This window comes from Vicia villosa, unplaced genomic scaffold (genome assembly GCF_029867415.1).
Source record: "Vicia villosa cultivar HV-30 ecotype Madison, WI unplaced genomic scaffold, Vvil1.0 ctg.000192F_1_1_3_1, whole genome shotgun sequence".
Lineage (NCBI taxonomy): Eukaryota > Viridiplantae > Streptophyta > Magnoliopsida > Fabales > Fabaceae > Vicia > Vicia villosa.
In genome coordinates this window covers 89,449-109,850 of record NW_026705062.1, presented here as the reverse complement: position 1 = coordinate 109,850, position 20,402 = coordinate 89,449, and the positions used below count along the sequence as shown (strand labels likewise).

The window sequence follows — 20,402 nt, the reverse complement described above, 5'->3', positions numbered from 1 at the left end:
GTGTTTTCGGGTATGTCGCGCCAAGTTCGAAAATTCATAACTTCTTCGATTTTAATCTTATGAAGTCCATTCCGGCGGCATTCTCTCAGAAATTTCGTTAGCTTCGATTCTTCGTCACACATGCCTGTTCAGATTTTGAGCCGAAGATGGGGTTTTATCGAGTTCTTTGAGCGGTACGCACAAAATTTCGTATAGTCGCGCCACATGAATCGACGTTTCTCGTCATTCAAACAGGCGTATTTTCTTCATCGCTTATCGGATTGAGGCGATTCTCGCGGCGACGGGTCACAAATTTGGTCATCTTCGTAATGGCATTGGTTTCGTTCCGGAATTCAGAGCCGAACCGAGTTTCCTTAAAAGCGAGCCAAGATGAGACGCACCGAGGGCAATTTGGACATTTCGCGTTGACAATATATAAACATTTTGCTCTTCACAAATCAAGGGGGACTCTCATAATTTCAACTCACCAATTCTCCACAAACACATTCTCTCAATTCTCTCTCAATTCTTATAGATCAAAACCACATATCACATAAAACTTTCATCAAGATTCATCAATTTCCACCAAGATCAAGAACATGGATTGAAGAATCAAGATCGAAGTTCGAATCCTCTTCCTCTCTCCGCATAGAGTGTCGCGCTTCTCTCTCTCCCTCACTCCGGATTTCGTTTTCGTGTTCGCGTCGCGTTCGTGTCGTGTTCGCGTTCGTATCGTGTCCGTGTTCGCGCTTTGGTTAGATCTTCATTCGGTAAGCTTTCGGATCTTGAATTAAGTGCTTAATTGTTGATTATTATGTGAATTCGGATCTAGATCTACTTTTCGTTCTTGATTAATTGATGATTGAGGATGATTGATCGGTGAATTTGCGTATTTTTGCTCGAATTGATCGTGTTCATGTGAATTGTGGCTAGATATAATGTTTGATGCATATAATTGATATCCGTTGATGATGAATTGTGTTACTCGTGGTTGAATCTGTTGATTTGTTAGTGATTTTGTGTGTATAAGTGTTGTTGATAATTTGTGTTGCTTGCGGTGTACTCAATGTGTTCGTATAAATGCATGTGCCATATTCTCGATTGATATTTGCTTTGTTTGACGCGTCGCACTTGGCATAATTGTTGACATGTAGATCATTTGATGCGTGGCTGCATGTATACTATGATATTTGATGTTCGTTTGCGTTTACTCTTGAGTTGGTGCGTTTTTGGATTGAGTGCGAATGACTCCAAGGCTTTAAAAATGCATAAAATTCTGTTTTTCTAGGCCAGGAACCGGGTTGTCCCAGGCGGGAACCGGTTCCCACTCAATCCAAAAATGTTGGCTCTCTGGTTTTTTGTACCAGGAACCGGGTTGTCCCTAGGTGGGAACCGGTTCCTGCGTTGTTTTTGCCTCGGTGATTTTGTACCAGGAACCGGGTTGTCCCTAGGTGGGAACCGGTTCCCAGCTTGCTAATTTGGCCTTTCTCTGTGTTTTTGTACCAGGAACCGGGTTGTCCCTAGGTGGGAACCGGTTCCCAGTTTCTGCCTCTGGTTTTTTGTATGGGGAACCGGGTTGTCCCTAGGTGGGAACCGGTTCCTGAGTGTAATTTTTGTATTTTTCTTTGCTAACTTCAATCTTGCATAACTTTTTGCTCGTAACTCCGATTTGCACGTTCTTTACATCGTCGGAAAGCTTATGAGATGTACTATCTGGCTAGATACTCTGTTTTCATTAATTTGTAGATCATTTATGTTTGATTTCTCTTTGATGTTTCATTGTCCATTTCGTGTTTACATTACTTGCCCGTTTCTTTTGGTTTATAGCAATAACGCAATTCCGATTGCGATGTTTGTTATCTCTAACTTGTGTGCTAGTGTGCAAGGCTTTTGGACGGTCATCGATTGATACTCATTGCTTGAGTGTTCCGCTTCACTTGCGGAATACGATTATATCTCATTGACTCGTATCGTGCTCTCGACTTGGAGACACGATCTTATTGCTTTATATCTGCTTGTTTGGTTTGCTTGTTACTCTTGCAGGTGTATCGTGATTACGTTCGACGCGTGAGTCGACATTTGTGCGCTTTATGGCTAATCGGTGTGCTGACCATTTGCTTTTGCTTTGCTAGCTTGCTTGCAGGATCTACTTTCTTCTCTTTGCTTCATTTAGTTTACGGATCATCATCCGTTTGGTATTGATCCCGTTTCAATTTATTTCTCTCGCACTTTATCGCTTTCTCGCATCATCCTTTAACATGAGAAGTAGGACTTAGACATGCATCTGGCCAAGTCCTCGAAAGAGGCTCTGTTTTTGTTGGTGTGTTTATATTTGTGCTTTGCGGCAGGGAGTCACGGTGTAATAAGTCCTATATGGCACTCCGTTAAGTCCTCTTGGAAGGCATGCGGATAGGGTTAGCAATCAACCCCTGCCCAGTCTCATCGAGTCTGTTCGGTATGCGCACGCTACGCGTTGCTCGCTTCTGAACCTGCACAAGATCTTGTTATCGAGTATGTCAGGAAAAGGGTTCATGTAGCCGGACCCCCGCCTTTCCTATAGCTCGCGTCGCTCGACGTTGATGCTCGGTGTACGAACGCACCGTTTTCCTTTACGATCCGTGACGGCTTGGTTGCTGAGAGGGGTCCTCCCTCTTGTCTATGGCCCGATCATTTTCGCGAGGTCTAATGCTTGGTTGACTTGGGTTGAGCTGCTCCCCTTGGCTATGGCGGGACCATTTTTCTACCATTCGGTCAGTACCGTTGGTTTTGTTTGCTTTACGAGCGGATGCTCGTTTGTGTGCTCATTGTTTGCTTCCCTTTTCCCTCGTAGGTTGATAGTTTAGCTTAGACTTGTACCCTTTGTATGATAACATTAGGTAGCAAGCTTTCCCCCTTAGCTTAGGTCTTCCTCATGCATTCTTTAAAAACACAAACCACACTCTTTGATTTTCTTTTCTTAAGAGCTTTTTATTTCCGCTCCATTCCCAAGCATAAGTCTCCAAAGGTCGAGCAGCGGAGTGTGAATGTAACTCGTTCACCTAAAAAACACAAAACAATAAGAAATTAGTTAGCCGAGCTACGGTAGCTCTGATTCTGCAAAACAGATACGTAGGCAGCGGGGTAGGGCCCGTGCGAGCATAATCCTTTCTTTTCCCTACATTCTGCATTCATTTTAGTCCAGATTAGCGTAGATTTGTTACACACCCATAGTTTTAGACACAGGCGTGGATACCATCGAGTACGATGGGCGCGAGGGGTGCTAGCACCTTCCCCTCGCGTAACCGACTCCCTTACCCTTTTTCTCTGGTCGTGAGACCGTTGTTTTGTTTTGTGGTTTGCTGGCATTCCTTTCCTTTTCAGGATAAATATGTTAGTGGCGACTCTGTTAATTTTCGCGGTAGCGACAATAGGCTAGTTTACATTTCCTGCACAATCGATGTAATAGCGTGGATTTACTTTCCGCACTTTACATTTCCGCATTTTAAATTCCAGCACATATAAACTGCGTGTATGTCAAAGATAAAATTGAACCGTTAGATCACTAACTTCAAAGATAAAATATCTGAATTCAAACACAATCACACTTGCACCTCCTAAGGTAATCCCTTCTCATTCTTTTCAAAATCAAAGTCAAAATTCTACTGTTTCGAGTACAAAATCGAACTTTTTGTTTACATCCGGTGAAAGGATAGATTTTTAAAGGAAATAGGATAAAGACCTTATAACTCAGGGTAGACCTCCTAGTTTTCCTGCTCAAATCAAAACAAACAAAATTCTCATACACTATTGTTTTTCAAAACAAAACTTTCCAAAAAGACAATACTTTGTATACATCCAAACAAGGATCATTACGAAGTTAACGTTCTTTTCAAAAAACATCTTTTGAAAGATAAACAAACACTTTGTATACATCCGCACAAGGATCATTACAAATTCAATTTACAAAGGTATTTGAAACCACATATGAGCATTTTAAAGCAATTGAAAAGTGATCGAAAACAAGTGAGCTAAGCAAACTTAAGAGCCCATGGATAACCATGGATACAAAGGGTGCTAACACCTTACCTTTGTATAACCTGCCTCCTTACCCAGAATTTCTTAAAGGTCTTTTTTCTGTTTCTTTTATAAACCTTTCCTTAATTGGATAAAATAAAAGGTCGGTGGCGACTCTCTGAATTTTCAAAATGCGAAAGCATAAACAATAAAAAGAGTCAGTTCACGTATCTCTCTTGCTCAGAGGTATGGCCGAAAACGGAGGTCCACACATACGCAATTAATGGATACACATTTTATACCAAAGAACAAGATGATAAAAGTACTATGTAAGATAGTGGTGTCACATTGGTAGCTGAAGCAATGCGCATATCAAGTGTGAAGGACTTAAACCCCAAATTTTCTAATTTGTCATATTTTGGGGTTATCGAGCGCATTAGGGTGTTTGATTATGAGAAGTTTTAGATTCCTATATTTGGTTGCAAGTGGGTTGAAAATAATAATGGCATACGAATGGATAAGTCAGGATTTTTGCAAGTGGATCTTAATAGGATGGGGTACAAAAATGAGCCTTTTATTCTAGCCTCTCAAGCTAAACAAGTGTTCTATGTCACTGATCCGACAAGTACGCAATGGTCTATAGTGCTTTTATCTACCAAAGTAATTGATGAAAACATTGGAGATCGAGGTGATATTGATGTTGAGATTGAATCGTTTACTAGAAATGATCAAGAAGAGAATATTATATCGAATGAATCATATATTAGAAATGATCATAGTGAGGGTATATGGATCAATCCAAATGCCCGTATTGTTAAGAGACGAGTAGAACATATTCCTACCAAGAAAAGAAAGAGACGTTAGTGAAAAAGGTAATAGTATAATTATAGCCTATATCATTCAATAAATTTTAAATATATGTCATTTTATATATATTCAATATATGGATTATGGATTATGGATTTTTATATTTGTCATTTCATTTTTATTTTTTCTTTATTATAGGTCAAATGGCTAGTAATCAAGAAAACCCACAAGATACAAATGCTCCAGATAAGACTTCAGAGAGAGAAAAAAACACGAGGAATAACTATTATGAAAAAAATCATTCTTGATAGAGATAAAGGCGTAAAATGTGATGTACATTGGAATGATGATAACCAACTAATTGATCCTAATGGTGCAAAGTTGACAAGCTACATTGGTACACTTGCTCGTATGCACATTTCAATCACCTCTAATAGATGGACTAAAGAAGAGTTGGATTCCGGTAAAGAGATATTTTGGAATGAGATAAAGGTACCATATATGATTGTTGTTATTTGCTTTTTGTTGACGATAATGTGTTTAAATTACTTATACTAACACACTCTATGCGTATGTTTTTTTCGTAAAGGTCTTTTAATATTGAAGATAACCGAAAAATTATTGTCTTCAATTGTCCGGAAAAAGACACAAAGGGTGGAGAGCTTTTTTAACAAACAAGTATCTTAAGGATAAGCAAAGAAATTTTGTTAAAGCGGAACATCAAATGAAGTATAGGAACTTCATTGGACCTGAAGAATGGGATGATTTTGTAGCCAAACGAGAAGAAGATGAGAAATTCAAGAAAGTGAGTGACACAAATCACTAGAGAGCATCAAAACCCACGTATCCATACAGAAAAGGGCGTTTGGGATATGCACGCTTACAACAAAAAATTGTAAGTATATAAATATGATACAATCTTATTAATTGTATCAATGTGTTATAATTGATGATCTTATTATTTGTGTCACAATAGTTAGATAAGATGAAAACTGAAGAAACATCACTTCCGGCACATGTTTTGTGGAAGGAAGCTTGTGTGGGCAAGGATGGAGGTGTTAGGGATGATGTTCAACATATTTATGATGAATGTGTAAGTATAACATTATGTATTTAATTAAATAAAAAGTTTATTAATATATATAATTAATTTTTTATCTCCACTAATAATTTTCGATATGTAAATGAATTTCAGAAGACTCTATCTCAATCAGTAACCATAGGTGAGGACCAGGATAACATGAGCGTACTTTGTCGAGCACTAAATGTTGCAGAGTATCCCGGTCGGGTGAGGGGTAAAGGAAATGGTGTGACTCCATCTTCCTTGTATATGCATCCAAGGATAAGAAATCCTCGCAATCAAGAAGTGATGCAAATATTGGATGAATTAAAGGCGCAACTCCGTGAATTGCAAATGGATAAAGAGAGATATATGGCGGAAAAGTGCAGTTCAAAGGTGAAAGAAACTAGTGACAAAGCTAGTATCAATTGTCAAAATAAATTTCCTGAGGTAATTATATATGTTATTATGAAATTAAATTAGCACATTTATTTTAATTGACATACATACACATTAACAGTAATGTATTTATCATTGGTTTAAGGCATTTCATCTTGTCAGCTATTCTTATCGTCACCGACTTATGGCCTAGTTGGCAAGGGAAAAGTGCATAACACTTTGGGAGATTTACTTCACCATAGACCACTCCCTGATGGACATCTAAAAGTATCGGTTGATGTTGCATTAGATTTGGATTCGTTGCTAACGATACCTGGCATTGTTTTAGAGACAACATTGCTGCGAGATGCAATAGGATCATTTGTTGCATAGCCGTCGGACCTCATTTTCATAGATGATGAGGTATGTTGAAAATCATTATGAATATTTTAGTATTCAAATTTCAATTCTGAACCATTACGTACATTTTTATTACATGTTAATTTTAGACACCTACAAAACCCGCACCTAAGGATAAAGGGATTTTGCGGCACAACGAGTTTGTTGCATCACAAAAAGAGATACATTTAAAGTGTTAATTATATGATCCAAATTCAAAAACTGCATGATTTTATAATTTACCTAAGTTATATAACTTTTAGGTACCTGCTCAAGAGTCACAACAAGTGAGCCAGAAAATTAGTAGCGTACCTAACAAGAAAAGGGATCTTCCAAGAACCGTGGCAAGAAAACCTTTTGTACCTCGATTTCGAATGTGTCTTGAAACACTTGTGGGAACATCAAATTTGATGAATGATGCTATTCGTCAAATGGATATGGAGGAAGGTATATTTGGTTTTTCTTGCTCCGAAACAATTGCAAAAGAGGAAATGGAATAGATTTTTCAGCATACAGAATTAGGCACCGGTGTTGTACACTCATACATCCGGTAATGCGATCAATCTATTATTTAATTAATCGAACAAATTATTTACACATTTTAATGAAAATAGTCTAATTTTTATTATGTTTTTATTTAAAATTCTTGTATGACAAATTGATGCACGGGAATCAAATGTCAAACAGATTCCATTTCGTGTCTGCCTCCCGTGTCAACGGAGCGTCAATTATTGAGGATCCAGATTCAATAAGATATCACTTAGTTGAGAGATTCATGGCCAACAGTACATAAAACTTGTATCTTTTACCGTATAATATTATTCCTATAGGGTTAGTACTTCATTCTAAGTTCATTCTAGCCTTTGTATCTTTTGGGTTGAAATTTTCATCTAAACTTTTGTTTTAATTTATAGACGTCACTGGTTGTTGGTTGCTATTGATCCTTTCAAAGAAGTGGTGTATTATCAGAATTCGGTAGATGGTGAATGGACAAATTATCCAGATATGAAGTTAATGATTGACACGTAAGTGAGATTGTTCTAAATATTCGTGTATATTTGTATATTTAATTATTTCTGTGAGATTGTTCTAAATATATGTTTTTATTTTGTTAGATCAATACAAGTATTTCACTCTCAAAGAGAAGCTCGAGTATCACGGTCTAGATCAAGCAACATTACATGGATCAAAGTGGAGGTACATTAATTTTCACAATTTTCTTATAATAGTGATGCTACTTGATAAAACAAGACAACTATACATTCTTATTTGTTTTTCTATGTAGTGTGCTCAACAGCGTAACATTATATATTGCGGATACTTTGTTTTGAGGTTTATGAAAGAAATCCTTCATTTGAATCGAATAGAGATTCCAATCACGGTATGAATTTATAACTTAGGATTTATTTTAATATTTATCGGATATTTCATATAATTAATTACTTTTAACTAAATCATGCCTATTATGTTTTGTTATGTAGTACTTAGGCATGTAAATGGATATCCATGAGGACGGATAATATGATATCCGTGTACGCCCTGTTAGATAAATATGATATCCATATCCCTCACATATCCGTGCGAATATCCTCTAAATGGGTAATCCGCCGGTTTTAAGGTATCCGTGGATATTTACAGATACTCATGGATAACACTATTTTTCTAAAATTATGTTTTGAAAAAAATATTTTCAGTTTCTTTTAAAGAATTTGGTAGTTATTATCACATAACATTCATACAAATCTCTCTTATTTAAACAACAAAATTTTATCAAATTAATTTCCTTCATTTTCATCAAAGCATAATATCTCATACACTTCATTTTTAATAAAAAAGAATGATATTGTGATTGTGAGTTATGGTGGAAGAGCGGACGATGGAGGATTAAAAAGGATGACATTATTTGGACGGGAAAAGAACGGTACTAATTGATTGGACGGTGAAATTGTTGAAGTAAGATATGGAGTACAGAAAAGGCTTAAATATGAAATGACCAATAAGATTTGTATAGAATCTAAATGTTTTCTTCAAAAAAACAAACTTTAAAAAAATATATGAGGAAACTAGTTTTTTAGAAGATGAAAAGATAGAGTATAATGAACTAATAATATTTAAGTAATTTTTATAATTTATTAACGGATATCACTATCCGCGGGCACAATAACATTAAACATGTATCCATATCCATTAATAAACGGATATTGAAATATCCATTTATTTTATCCGTGGATATCTATTAAACTATCCGCCCCGCCCGTGATAGATTTTATCCGTAGATATCCGCGGGAATGGATATTTTTGCCATCCTTAATAGTACTTTTAAGAATACAAGTGTGCTCATTACACAAAAATCAATTAGAAGAAATCAGGGAGGAATTGTGTGAATACTTTATTGAGAAAAGAATCATATAAGGTATTGGAAGTTGAAAAGTGTTATGAAAAATTAGTTTTAATTGTGTTGGAGCCAAGTTAGTTTAATTGACCGTGTTGTTCTGTTCATACCTTGCAGGACAAGGACCGTCCGCTCGCCTAATTTTGGCAACTTCGGGCTGATTTAGTTATTGTTAGGGATGACTTTGTTATTGTTAGGGCTGATTTTGGTTCTGTTGCAAACATGTGAATTGAATTATAATGGTGTATATATTTTGGATTATAATGGTATATAATGGTATTATAATGGTATACAGGGGCGGTTCTAGAGCCCAGCTAGCCCGGGCATGCGCCCGGGCTCAATTCCGGATTCAACCCCTATTTTCTTTGTACTCCTCTAACTTAATAGTTGATTTTTAGACAAAACTATGGGCAAAATTAATAAAAAATAAGATGTAAAAATTAAAACAAATGAATAATTAGTGGGGTAAATTTTTTGCCCAGGCTATCTAAAATTCCTGGCTCCGCCACTGATGGTATATAATGCCTTTTTTGTGTATAATAACTTCTTTGTTGAAATAAAGGCTCGTTGAAATGTAAGACTTGAATTACAGGTTTATGGGATTATTTCCACAAAATATGCTTTCTAAAAAAGAAAGAATAGGTAGCGCTTTTACATAAAAAACGCTTAAAATGTCATTTTTTACGTGAAGCAAAGAAAGTGCTTTTTAGGAAAAGTGCTTCCTAAAGATGCCTTAAAAACATATTAGACAATGCTTTTAAAAGTGTGGTCTAACAGGAGTCAATGGAAAGCGCTTTTTCCTGAAAAAGCGCTGCCTAAAGATGCCAACAGAAAGCATAAAAGGCTAGACAAAGCGCTGCTAAAGACCTACTTTAGAAAGCACTTTTCCAGGAAAAAGCGCTGCTATAGACCTACTTTAGAAAGCACTTTTCAAAGAAAAGCGCTGCCTAAAGTATACATAAGGCAGCGCTTTTGCGTAATAAAAGCGTTGTCTATACCTACAACAGCACCACCATAGGCAACACTTTTAAGCGATGTTAAAGGCCAAAAAAGCGCATTTTTTCCCTTTTTTGGCGTAGTGGAACATTAATCTAGTCAGAATCTAGATAAGCCATGTATGTTCCCATGATCTACGACTTATCTCCACACGTATAGTTGTCGTGTCAAAATGTAATTGTATGTTTTGGGTTTTGGTTGCCTATAAATAGACATGTTATGTTGTAAACATAATGAGAAACTTCACATTAATAAAATCCCTTTTCTCAATATACAGTATAATCTCTTCTCTCACTTTTCTTTCTTCTTGTTCCCGGAACTCTAATTGTTCCAACAATTTGGTATCAATGAGTCCCGTTGTGATTCAGTGAGATTCTGAAATAACAAACAGAAACACAACATCAATGCAATATCTAACGAATCTACCGATTTTTAAAGGTGAGAAATAGGAGAGGTGGATGGCGCAAATGAATGTCATCTTCAAATTTCAAATCTTCAGATTTCAAGATGTGGTTGAAATCGTGAATGATGGAGTACCAGCATTGAAAGCAAATGTAGACGATGTTTAGAAATCTGTACATAAGGATCAAAGGATAAAAGAAGGAAACACTTTTTTATTGATTCATCAATGTGTTAATCTTAATGTGTTCAAGAAGATCATTGAAGCGTGGAACAAGTTGAAGAACATGTCTGATGGAAATGAAAAATTGAAAAGGGTGAAGTTCCAGACGCTAAGAAATCAATTTGAGATAAAACATATGAAATAAGATGAATCGGTTGCTGATTTCTTCTCAAGATTAGTGTTACTCACGAACCAGATGAAGGTGTGTGGTGAATCAATCAACGATTTACAGAAGGTTGAGAAAGTGTTGAGATATTTGACTGTAAATTTTGATTACAAAGTAGTGTCTATTGAAGAGTCCAAGGTTGAGATGAAGTTGGAAGAACTTCAAGGTTCATTAGAGGCTCATGAGATGAGGCTGAAATAGAGGAACTCAAAAAAGGATAAGGTGGCTGAACAAGCACTACAAGCAAGATTCATCAAGAAGTCTAGAAAAGAAAAGGTGAAGCAAAGAAAGAATATTGCTAACGATGAGAAACCAAGTAAGAACTCAAAGAATCATGATAATTCAACCAAGAAAGGCATGGGTAACAAGTATTCGGGGAAGAAAGTTGACATGAAGAAGATGCACTGTTACAACTTTCAAAGATTTGACCATTATGCTCGAGACTGACGAAGAAAAAAGGAAGAAAGAGTAAATGATAATGATGAAGAGAAATATTCACATCATAGAGATAATGACTCTGATGATGTGTTGGCCAATACTCAATCGAACAATCAACAAGCCAACACGTGGTATCTGGATTCAGGATGCAATAACCATATGGCTAGTAATAAAAACTGGTTCTTCAGGTTAGATGAATCAATTAAGAAAGTAATCCAATTTGCAGATGGCACGCATGTTACATTAGGTGGAAAAGGAAACATATATGTGATTATAAAGGATGGTTGAAAAACCAATATCACTGATGTGTTGTATGTACCTTTGATAACAAGTAGCTTAATTAGGATAGATCAATTACTTGCACAAGGGTACAACATGAAGCTTAAAAAGAAACAAATGAAAGATTATGATGGTGATGGAAGGATGATTATGAAAGCACCATTGGAAGACAAAAAGATCTTCAAAGTAGAAATCAACACGGTTGATCATAAATGTCTTGCTTCGACTTCAAAAGAAGATAATAACTGTTTGTGGCATCACATGTGTGACATCTACACTTCATAAGTTTAGGTGTGCTCAACTTGAAGAAGACGGTGTATGACCTACCTCAACTGAATGAACCAAGTCAGGTGTGTGAGGAATGTTGTAAAGAAAAGCAGGCTAGGAAGGAATTCAAGCATGACTTGCCCATGAGGTCAAAGACAAAGCTGGATTTACACTACAAAAAAAAAAGGTCTCCTGCCACGCCCAGAAAACTGAGGCTATATGCAAAATAACCGTGGCGTAACGCTGAGGCCACAGTTTGGCCACGGAAATCCAATTGTGGAGTATGCGGCCGTGGCCTAAAGTAAAGTTCACGGTTTTTTGGTATAGACCACGCCTTTTTGACAACCGTGGCTTTTTTAGGCCACATTTTAGGTAGCTTGATTAAGGTCGCGGTTTGTATTTGCCATGACTGCAAAACTGTGGTTATATGGTAAAGCCACTGTTTCAATTTAACGTTTACGACACAGTATTGGTTCAAGATATAGCCACGGTTTGGTTATCACCACCTATTTAAAACCGTTGTTATATGTTATGCTTCCTAAACCATTTATCTTGCCACGGTTTATATCTGTATCATTACATAAATATGTCATTATATATATATATAAATATATATATATATATATATATATATATATATATATATATATATATATATATATATATATATATATATATATATATATATATATATATAATGCTAAAATATACGAATACTAGCATTTCTTAGGATCCAGGTAGTAAGAAAAACTACTAATACTACTAATAAAAAATGACCTTTTAACCTTTCACTAAATTACAGAAAAATTACTAATACTAGCATTTCTTAGGATCCAGGTAGTAAGAAAACCTCATGTGCCAGAATGAAAAGAAAACCTCAGTCAAAAATATAGAAGAATAACAACCTCAAAGTTCTAAAACAACCAAAAGCATATAAAACTTCTAGGTCATTCTTTGAGCAGCTTCCTTGGCAATGAGTCTTTCCTTGGCCCCAATCCATTACAATCTTCCTCAACTTCCTTCTGCAAATTACCATCTTCCTCAACTTCCTTCTGCAAATTACAAGTCGAAAACCCCAATTGAACATCAGAATAAAACTCTGATGTGTGTGGCCTTTTTGAAGTAAGGTCAAATGGAGGTAACTGCTATTTCCTAACTTTCATAGATGAATTCCCCAAATATATATGGATTTATATAATTGAAAAAAAGATTGAGGTATTCACATAGTTCAAGAAGTTTAAATTGCATGTCGAGAAGCAGAGTGAATGAAAATTAAAGAAATTAAGAACTAATGACGGAGGTGAATACACCTCTAGAGAATTTGTTAGATTTTGCAATAAGGAATGTATAAAGTATGAGGTTATTGCACCCTATACACCACAACATAATGGGATACCTGAGAGGAATAATCGAAGTATACTGCACATGGATAGGAGTATGTTGAAAGCTAAGGAAGTGCCAAAGAGATTTTATGGAGAAGCAATTTCGACAACAATGTACATACTAAATATATGTCCAAACCAAGAAGATAGTCGATAAGACACCTTATGAGGCTTGGAAAGGAATGAAGTCAAATGTTAGTCAACTTAGAGTATTTGGATCAATGTGTTTCAGGCATGTACCTGAACAGTTGAGGAAAAAGCTAGATGATCGAAGTCAGGCTATGGTGCTCATAGGTTATCATTAGACTAGTGCATACAAATTGTATTAGTCAAATGATGACAATCTAGTGATCATTAGATATGTTTGGGTAGATGAAAGCAAAAGGTGGAATTGGAGTCAGGAATCGGTTCGACATATGCAAGAAACAATTTTAATTGTGCTTGAAAAAGAAACAATGTGTTTGAATTTTATATTCTGGAGGAGTAAATATTAAATCGTTTGGATATGGCTTGGGATATCACCAGTTAAATGTTGGGCGTATACTGATGTTTTTCATAATTAAGAGAGATAGACATCATATCTGAATTTGTTATCTTATATTTTGAAGGATGTGTAAATTTGTTATCTTGTATATGTAAGGATATGTGAATTTGTTATCTTACATTTTGAAGGATATGTGAATTTGTTATTTTGTCATGGTAAAGAATTTGTTAACAAAGTTGTTACTTAATTAACTAACTTGTGATTACACAAGGCAACATAGTTTTCTTGTTAGATATGAAATATGTTTCAATTTAAACAAGTTCATGTACGTACTAAAAATAGGTTTCAATTTAAACAAGTTCGAGTAAGTCCTAAAAAAAATTAAAAGTAAATAAATATAGCGTCAGCTAAAGCCGTGGCTACCTTAAACCCATAAGTCAGGTAGTGTCGTTTAAAACCAATGCTAAATGATTCCACGTTACAAGCTAGTGTTGGCAGAGAACGTTGCTACATTATTACATGTTACAAGCTAGCGTTGTAGATAACTCATACAACAAAGCTACACCAACAACAGAGCAATACATTCTCCATCTCTAATCTTTTTTTTTGTTTTTTTCTTTCTTTCTGAAAAGCAACGTGAACATTAAATTTTAGCTATACATTCCTAATATAAATAGTTATCCTGTAACACTTATTTTTTTCAGTAGTGTTTTTTTTGAACAAAATCAACCCTTAAAGTTGGTTTTGACATTACAATTTACAATCTCCTTGCAAACATGTTCCATTGTAGGGCGACTGCATGGGCTCTCAGTTATGCAATGACATGCAATCTTCATCATTGATATCACTTCTTTCTCAATATCCTTAATAGGACGAGGGAGGCGTTGATCCAACTTATCAATCAACCACAAATCATCAATTTCAACACCTAAACCACTTGATTGCAACATTGTTGATACACCAAAACTATACACGTCACACTTCTCATTTACTTCCATTGTGTAGGCAAGTTCTATAACAAACAATGAGACTAATTTTGTGTTAAAAAGGTTTCGAAAACAATAATGACATATCGACAATTATAAAGTTGTTACGTACAAAACAATTTTACCTGGAGCAGCATATCCAAATGTTCCAGCAAAAGAAGTCCAGTTGGATGAATCAGGATTTAGAAACTTAGCTGTTCCGAAGTCTGATACATGAGCTACGTATTCCAAATCCAAAATAACATTCTTGCTGGAGATATCGCGATGAACAATTGGAGGGGAACAATCATGATGCATATAGCATAAAGCATTTGCAACATCTTTAATAACATCAACCCTCTTATTCCAATCAAATGTAGTTGCTTGCTCATTGTCTTTCAAGATCTTGTCCACACTACCCTTCTCCAAGAACTCATAAACTAAAAAAGAATGCAATGGATGTGAACAATACCCATATAACTTCACAATGTTTCGATGTCGACTTTCTGTTAAAGCTTTTATCTCACTTGAAAAAGCCTTCAGATTTGACATTTCTCCATTTTGTAATGAATGAAGTTTCTTTACAGCTACAACTTGCCCAGTAGGCAATTCTGCTCTGTAAACACTTCCCTGTCCTCCATCTCCAATGAGATACTTGTTGTCAAACTCTTCTGTGGCTTCGATAATATTCTCATACACCATTTTCCCATCAAAACTCCATATTGCAAATATATTTTGATCATGAGACTCTCCTCTAGGGTTGCATTCTCTTGTGCTTGAAGCTCGATAACGATAGTATATTTTGATCCCATAAACAAATAATGCTGACAACAGAGTGCATAGAGTGAGGGATAAAACTAACATCAAAATTTTCTTGGTCTTACGACTATGAAATTTTTCAGTTGATGTTGAGCAAGACATTAGGCCAGAGACATTTCCGCACAAGCCTTTGTTATTTCTTAAAGCTTCAATTGAAGCATTTTGGAAGGCCTGAATGCTTGGAATCGGACCCTCCAATTGATTGTATGATATATCAACATTTGTCAAGGCTAACATATCACCATAACTAAAGGGAATGAGACCAGAAAGTTTATTATGTGAGAGATTCAATGTTTCTAAACGATATAACTGTCCAAGCATTTCCGGTATGGTTTCATTCAAAACATTTCTACTAAGATCGAGATCTTCAGTATCTTTTAGTTTTCCAATCTCACTGGGAATGTTTCCCTCAAACTTATTTTTGCCCAATTTCAAATGCAATAACATTGACAAACTTCCAAGTTGTTTTGGGATGGAACCACTTAAATTGTTTGATGAAAGATCCAAGTTATTCAGCTGCTGCAATGATGCCATTTGTACAGGTACTTCTCCCAAAAGATGATTGTTACTTATTGAGAGTTCGATCAATGAAACTAAGTTATCTAACTCCTTTGGAATTCTTCCTGTAAGATGGTTGGAAGACAAGTTAAGTTCATGTAAATTTGTTGCTCTACCCAATTCTGACGGAATTGTTCCTGTTAAATTATTATTGTCAATTTTAAGGGATGTGAGATTCTTGCAGTTTCCCCAATTTGGTGATAGATGGCCATAAAATTGATTATCACTTAATTCCAAGTAATCTAACTGTGGATACACACCAAAACTATCTGTTATATTTCCAGTGAACCTTTTTAACTTTCCACCAACACAAATGTTGTGATGTAATTGACCTATGAAGTTATTATAATCTAGTTGTAATGTTTCGAAATTGGTAAGCCTATTCATTTCTGTTGGAATATTGCCACTCAGAGCATTAGAGAAAAGCTTTAAGCTCGTAAGTTTTGTCAAATTTCCGATAGTCGGAGGAATTGGTCCAGAAAGATTATTTGACAGAAGGAGAATATTGTCCAAATTGACCAAGTTACCAATGGACGAAGGGATTGATCCGGAGAGGTTGTTATTTAACAGCCGAAATGAGGAAAGGGAGTATAGATTTCCAATTTCTGTGGGAATGCTACCGGTGAGATGGTTGTGATGAAGGTAAAGATGATGTAAATTGCTCAAGTTTCCAATAGTAGAAGGGATTGCGCCAAAGAGATTGTTCATAGACAAATCTAGTTCACTGACTTTTTTTAGAAAACCAATTTCTTGAGGAATGAAGCCATAAAGACTATTCCATCCAAAATATAGCTTCTTGACATTGAATAACTTTCCAATTTCACGAGGAATGTGGCCTGAAAGTGTGTTACCATATAACAAGAGAGTTGATATATTGGTCAACATTCCTATTGATATTGGTATAGTCCCTGTGAGATTGCAGCTATGAAAATGAAGGTTTTCTAGATTTCTCAGTCTACCTATCTCAGATGGAATAATCCCAGTGAGATGATGATTCTCACTAAGATCAAGATATGAGAGTTGGGACAGATTACAAATGCTAATGGGAATAGTACCATAGAAATTGTTTTGTGAAAAATCAAGAGTGTCTAGATTGGACAATGCTTCAATATGATGTGGAACAACACCATAGAACAAGTTGTTTTTTAGAAGTAAAGTATGGAGTTTTGGAAGTGATGAGAAATTGAGACTCTGAAGCGTACCTTTTAGTCCAATACCGGTGAGATTTACCTTATAGATGGACTTGGACTGATGATCACATGTGATTCCCTCACAACCACAAGGATTGTCACCAATCCATGATGAAAGCAAAGGCTGGCTATTGTTGTCAAGGGTTGCTTTCCACTTCAATAGAGCATCTGCCTCGCTGCCTTGAATATGGTGTGGAACAGGTGATGTGGTATTTACAAACATACAAAGGCACAAAAGAAGATATGGCATTGGAAAAAGCTTCATCCTCTCAAGAGTTTTGAAATTTTGAACACAAAAGTTTTTGCAATTTTAATGTCATTGTCTCCCTTCAAAACATTTCTTAAACGAACTTCAATCTTTTTAATCTTTTAGGAATCATCGATAGTGGTTCCAGAATCGCAATCTTTAACAGACAAAAGAAGTAATACAGTCATTATGAGTCCAAACTTCAGCTTCAACCGCATCACATTGATATCAGCAAGTATGCAAAAACCACCGATACAAGACCAACTTTATTGATTCCCGATAATTCAAGCGCAGTGAGATCGTTCGAGCAACTAGTTTTCACATTGTAAACACTCGCAAGCGACAGTTGCAACACACAATCAAAAACTAATACTTACATCAACATCATTAACAAGCATTCCATTTCTTAAGGTATTAATAATATCTTGTTGTTAGTTACTGTCTCACCTATTCTATATATTTTAAAACACTCGTCGATTAGCTTGTTTCAATTTCAATCAACGACATGAAAAACAGTGCGTTGAATAACCAGAGATTTAGAGTCTGTTTGGTAAGACCAAAAAAAGAGCTTTTAGCTTTTAGCTTTTCAGCTCATATTAATAAAAAAACTCTATTTGGTAACTCTATTTTAGCTTTTAGCTTGTAGCTTTTTTACTAGCTTTTAGCTTTTTTTTCAAAAGCTAATTGAAGTAGCTTTTGAGCTTGTAGCTTTTAGCTTATGAGTTTTTCTTCCATTAATACCCTTATTATTTTAACTAAAATATATTATTACCCTCATTAATTAAAATGCCATTAATGTCATTTTGTATCTATCAGCTAATGAAACAGCTAATTTACCAAACACTCACATTAGCTTATCAACTATCAGCTATCAGCTACCAGCTACCAGCTACCAGCTATCAGCTACAAGCTACAAGCTACAAGCTACAAGCTACCAGCTATCAGCTATCAGCTATCAGCTAGTTTTACCAAACAGAGCCTTATATTCAACTAAATACATTATCCAATTTAGTAAAAGAATTACAAAATCAAAATGAAAAATTTAAAAGGTAAATGGATACTAGGTTACTACCATCCATGAACCATTTTCCATTAGAGGATATATATGCTTTCTTATTTAAAAGGTTCAGATCAATGAGAATTTGTATTGCATCAAGTAAACTACCCTGTCTTCTTGCGCTATAAATTTCATTAAAAAGGAGATTATTCTTATTATTAATTTGAACTTTCTAAAATTAAAATGAAAAGCTAATTGATTCCTTATGGATGTTAGAGCAATAGAGCAATAGAACGACCTGTTGCGGAACTTTGATCGGGGATTTGCGACAAAACGAAACGAAAAAATGAGGGTTCAAGCGCCAGGGTTGATTGTTAGGGATCGATAGTGATATTGATGTCGAATAGGTACGATTCGAAATCATTGTTAGAGTTTGAGCTTGAATAATTTTGAAAGGAAAACAAGAAAACTGAAATTGAAATCGAAATGGTGTGAAGGAAGATGAACAGTGAAAAAAGAAAAGAAAAGAGGTTCTTGAGTTTCTGGATACGAAGATAGGAAACAAATTAAGGTTATGTTTGAAATAGTTTTTGTTTTTAGTTTTTAAAAATTGAAAAGTAAAAATTAAAACACAATTTAGCCATTTCAGTTTTTTGTTTTTAAAAACTGAAAAACTGTGAAGAATTTTTAAAAACACATTTGTAAAATATTATATTCAAACAAGTTTTTAGTTTTTAAATTTTCAAAAACTAAAATAGAATTTTTAAAAAGCCTTTCAAACATATTTTTTTTTCTATTTAATTCATATAGAATAAAAAATGTATTACTTAATAATTATATAAAAAATGTGAATATTAAAAAAAAAGGTAAAGAGGAAAAAACAGAAAAAAAATTAAAATAACCAGGTTTAATAAAAAATTTAAAAAAAACCAACTTTTCGGGGTATTTACCAAACTGTCTAGGTTTGGGACATACTGGAAGAGAATGCGCCAAATGAAATGGCGCATGCATGTCACACAAGCCAAATCATTTGGCGCAAAAGAAGAAAAATTAGGGCAAAGATGTGTAAGCCATTTGAAATGGCGCATATGGCCATGCATTACCACATAGGCGCCAAACCAATTGGCTCCTATGTGTGGGCCATTTTTTTTTTCAAAATTAACCCGTTTCGGGTATTTTCGCGTACCGTTTTCGATTCCGGTCTATTATTTTCGTAAAAACGTCTAATAAATCGAGTTCGTAAAATTCTTATTAACCCTAAATAATGTAATGTTTGCGTTGTCGATTTCGATTTTTAACTAAAACACAATTTATTGATTAAAGACGGAGGAAAGGTTACAAGAGGTGGTAAGCGTAACTGTTACATTGTCCTAAAAAAAATACAGAGCAGATTAAACTTGCGTCGAGGTTGAGCCACGACTAGGGCATCTTTTTTTATTGTGCCCCACCTGACGGCAAATGCTGCATTTTTGTTCCATTTTGTCGTGGACGTCCATTTCGGTTCTAATCCGTGTACTATTGGGACGCCCTTTTTTCTTTCGCCGCATTGCGTCGTTGTGCCAAACTACCTCTCCATCATACTCAGACCAGTAATCCTCCTTGGCAACCACAGGAAATGCAACACTGTAAACTCTGAGCAAGGTCTGAGTCTTATAAATCAGAGACAGTAGTGATTTAGCGTCGTGGTGCGCATACGCACATGCAGCTATGACGTGCGAGCAAGGCATACGAAACGCTTGAATCCTTCCACAGTCGCACCAATCTTCGTCCAGAAGAACCCTATATTGTTGTCTTGGCAATCCCTCATTGTGGTCAATTGTCTCGCGCACACTGAACGTGCGATTGAATCGGTCGAAAGAAGTCACTTGATGAGTGTTCGCTTTTGCCGATTGCTGTTGCATAAATTTCATGCAACTATCGCTTAATAGTTGACCAGATTGCCTAACATCACCCCATTTCCTGCCTCTCGTTGAGAAGAGCGCAG

At 35.6% G+C, this 20,402-nt stretch overlaps 1 protein-coding gene across 1 annotated transcript; it reads right to left on the bottom strand.

The window, feature by feature from the left end:
* Positions 1-13,941: 13,941 nt before the first annotated feature.
* LOC131625193 (MDIS1-interacting receptor like kinase 2-like) lies at positions 13,942-17,904 on the bottom strand. The gene is made up of 2 exons (XM_058896087.1): positions 14,754-17,904; positions 13,942-14,654 (listed from the first exon to the last, which is right to left on the bottom strand). The coding sequence occupies exons 1-2, from the start codon at positions 17,437-17,439 to the stop codon at positions 14,368-14,370; spliced, it is 2,973 nt and encodes a 990-aa protein (XP_058752070.1). The 5' UTR covers positions 17,440-17,904; the 3' UTR covers positions 13,942-14,367.
* Between the last annotated feature and the right edge of the window lie 2,498 nt (positions 17,905-20,402).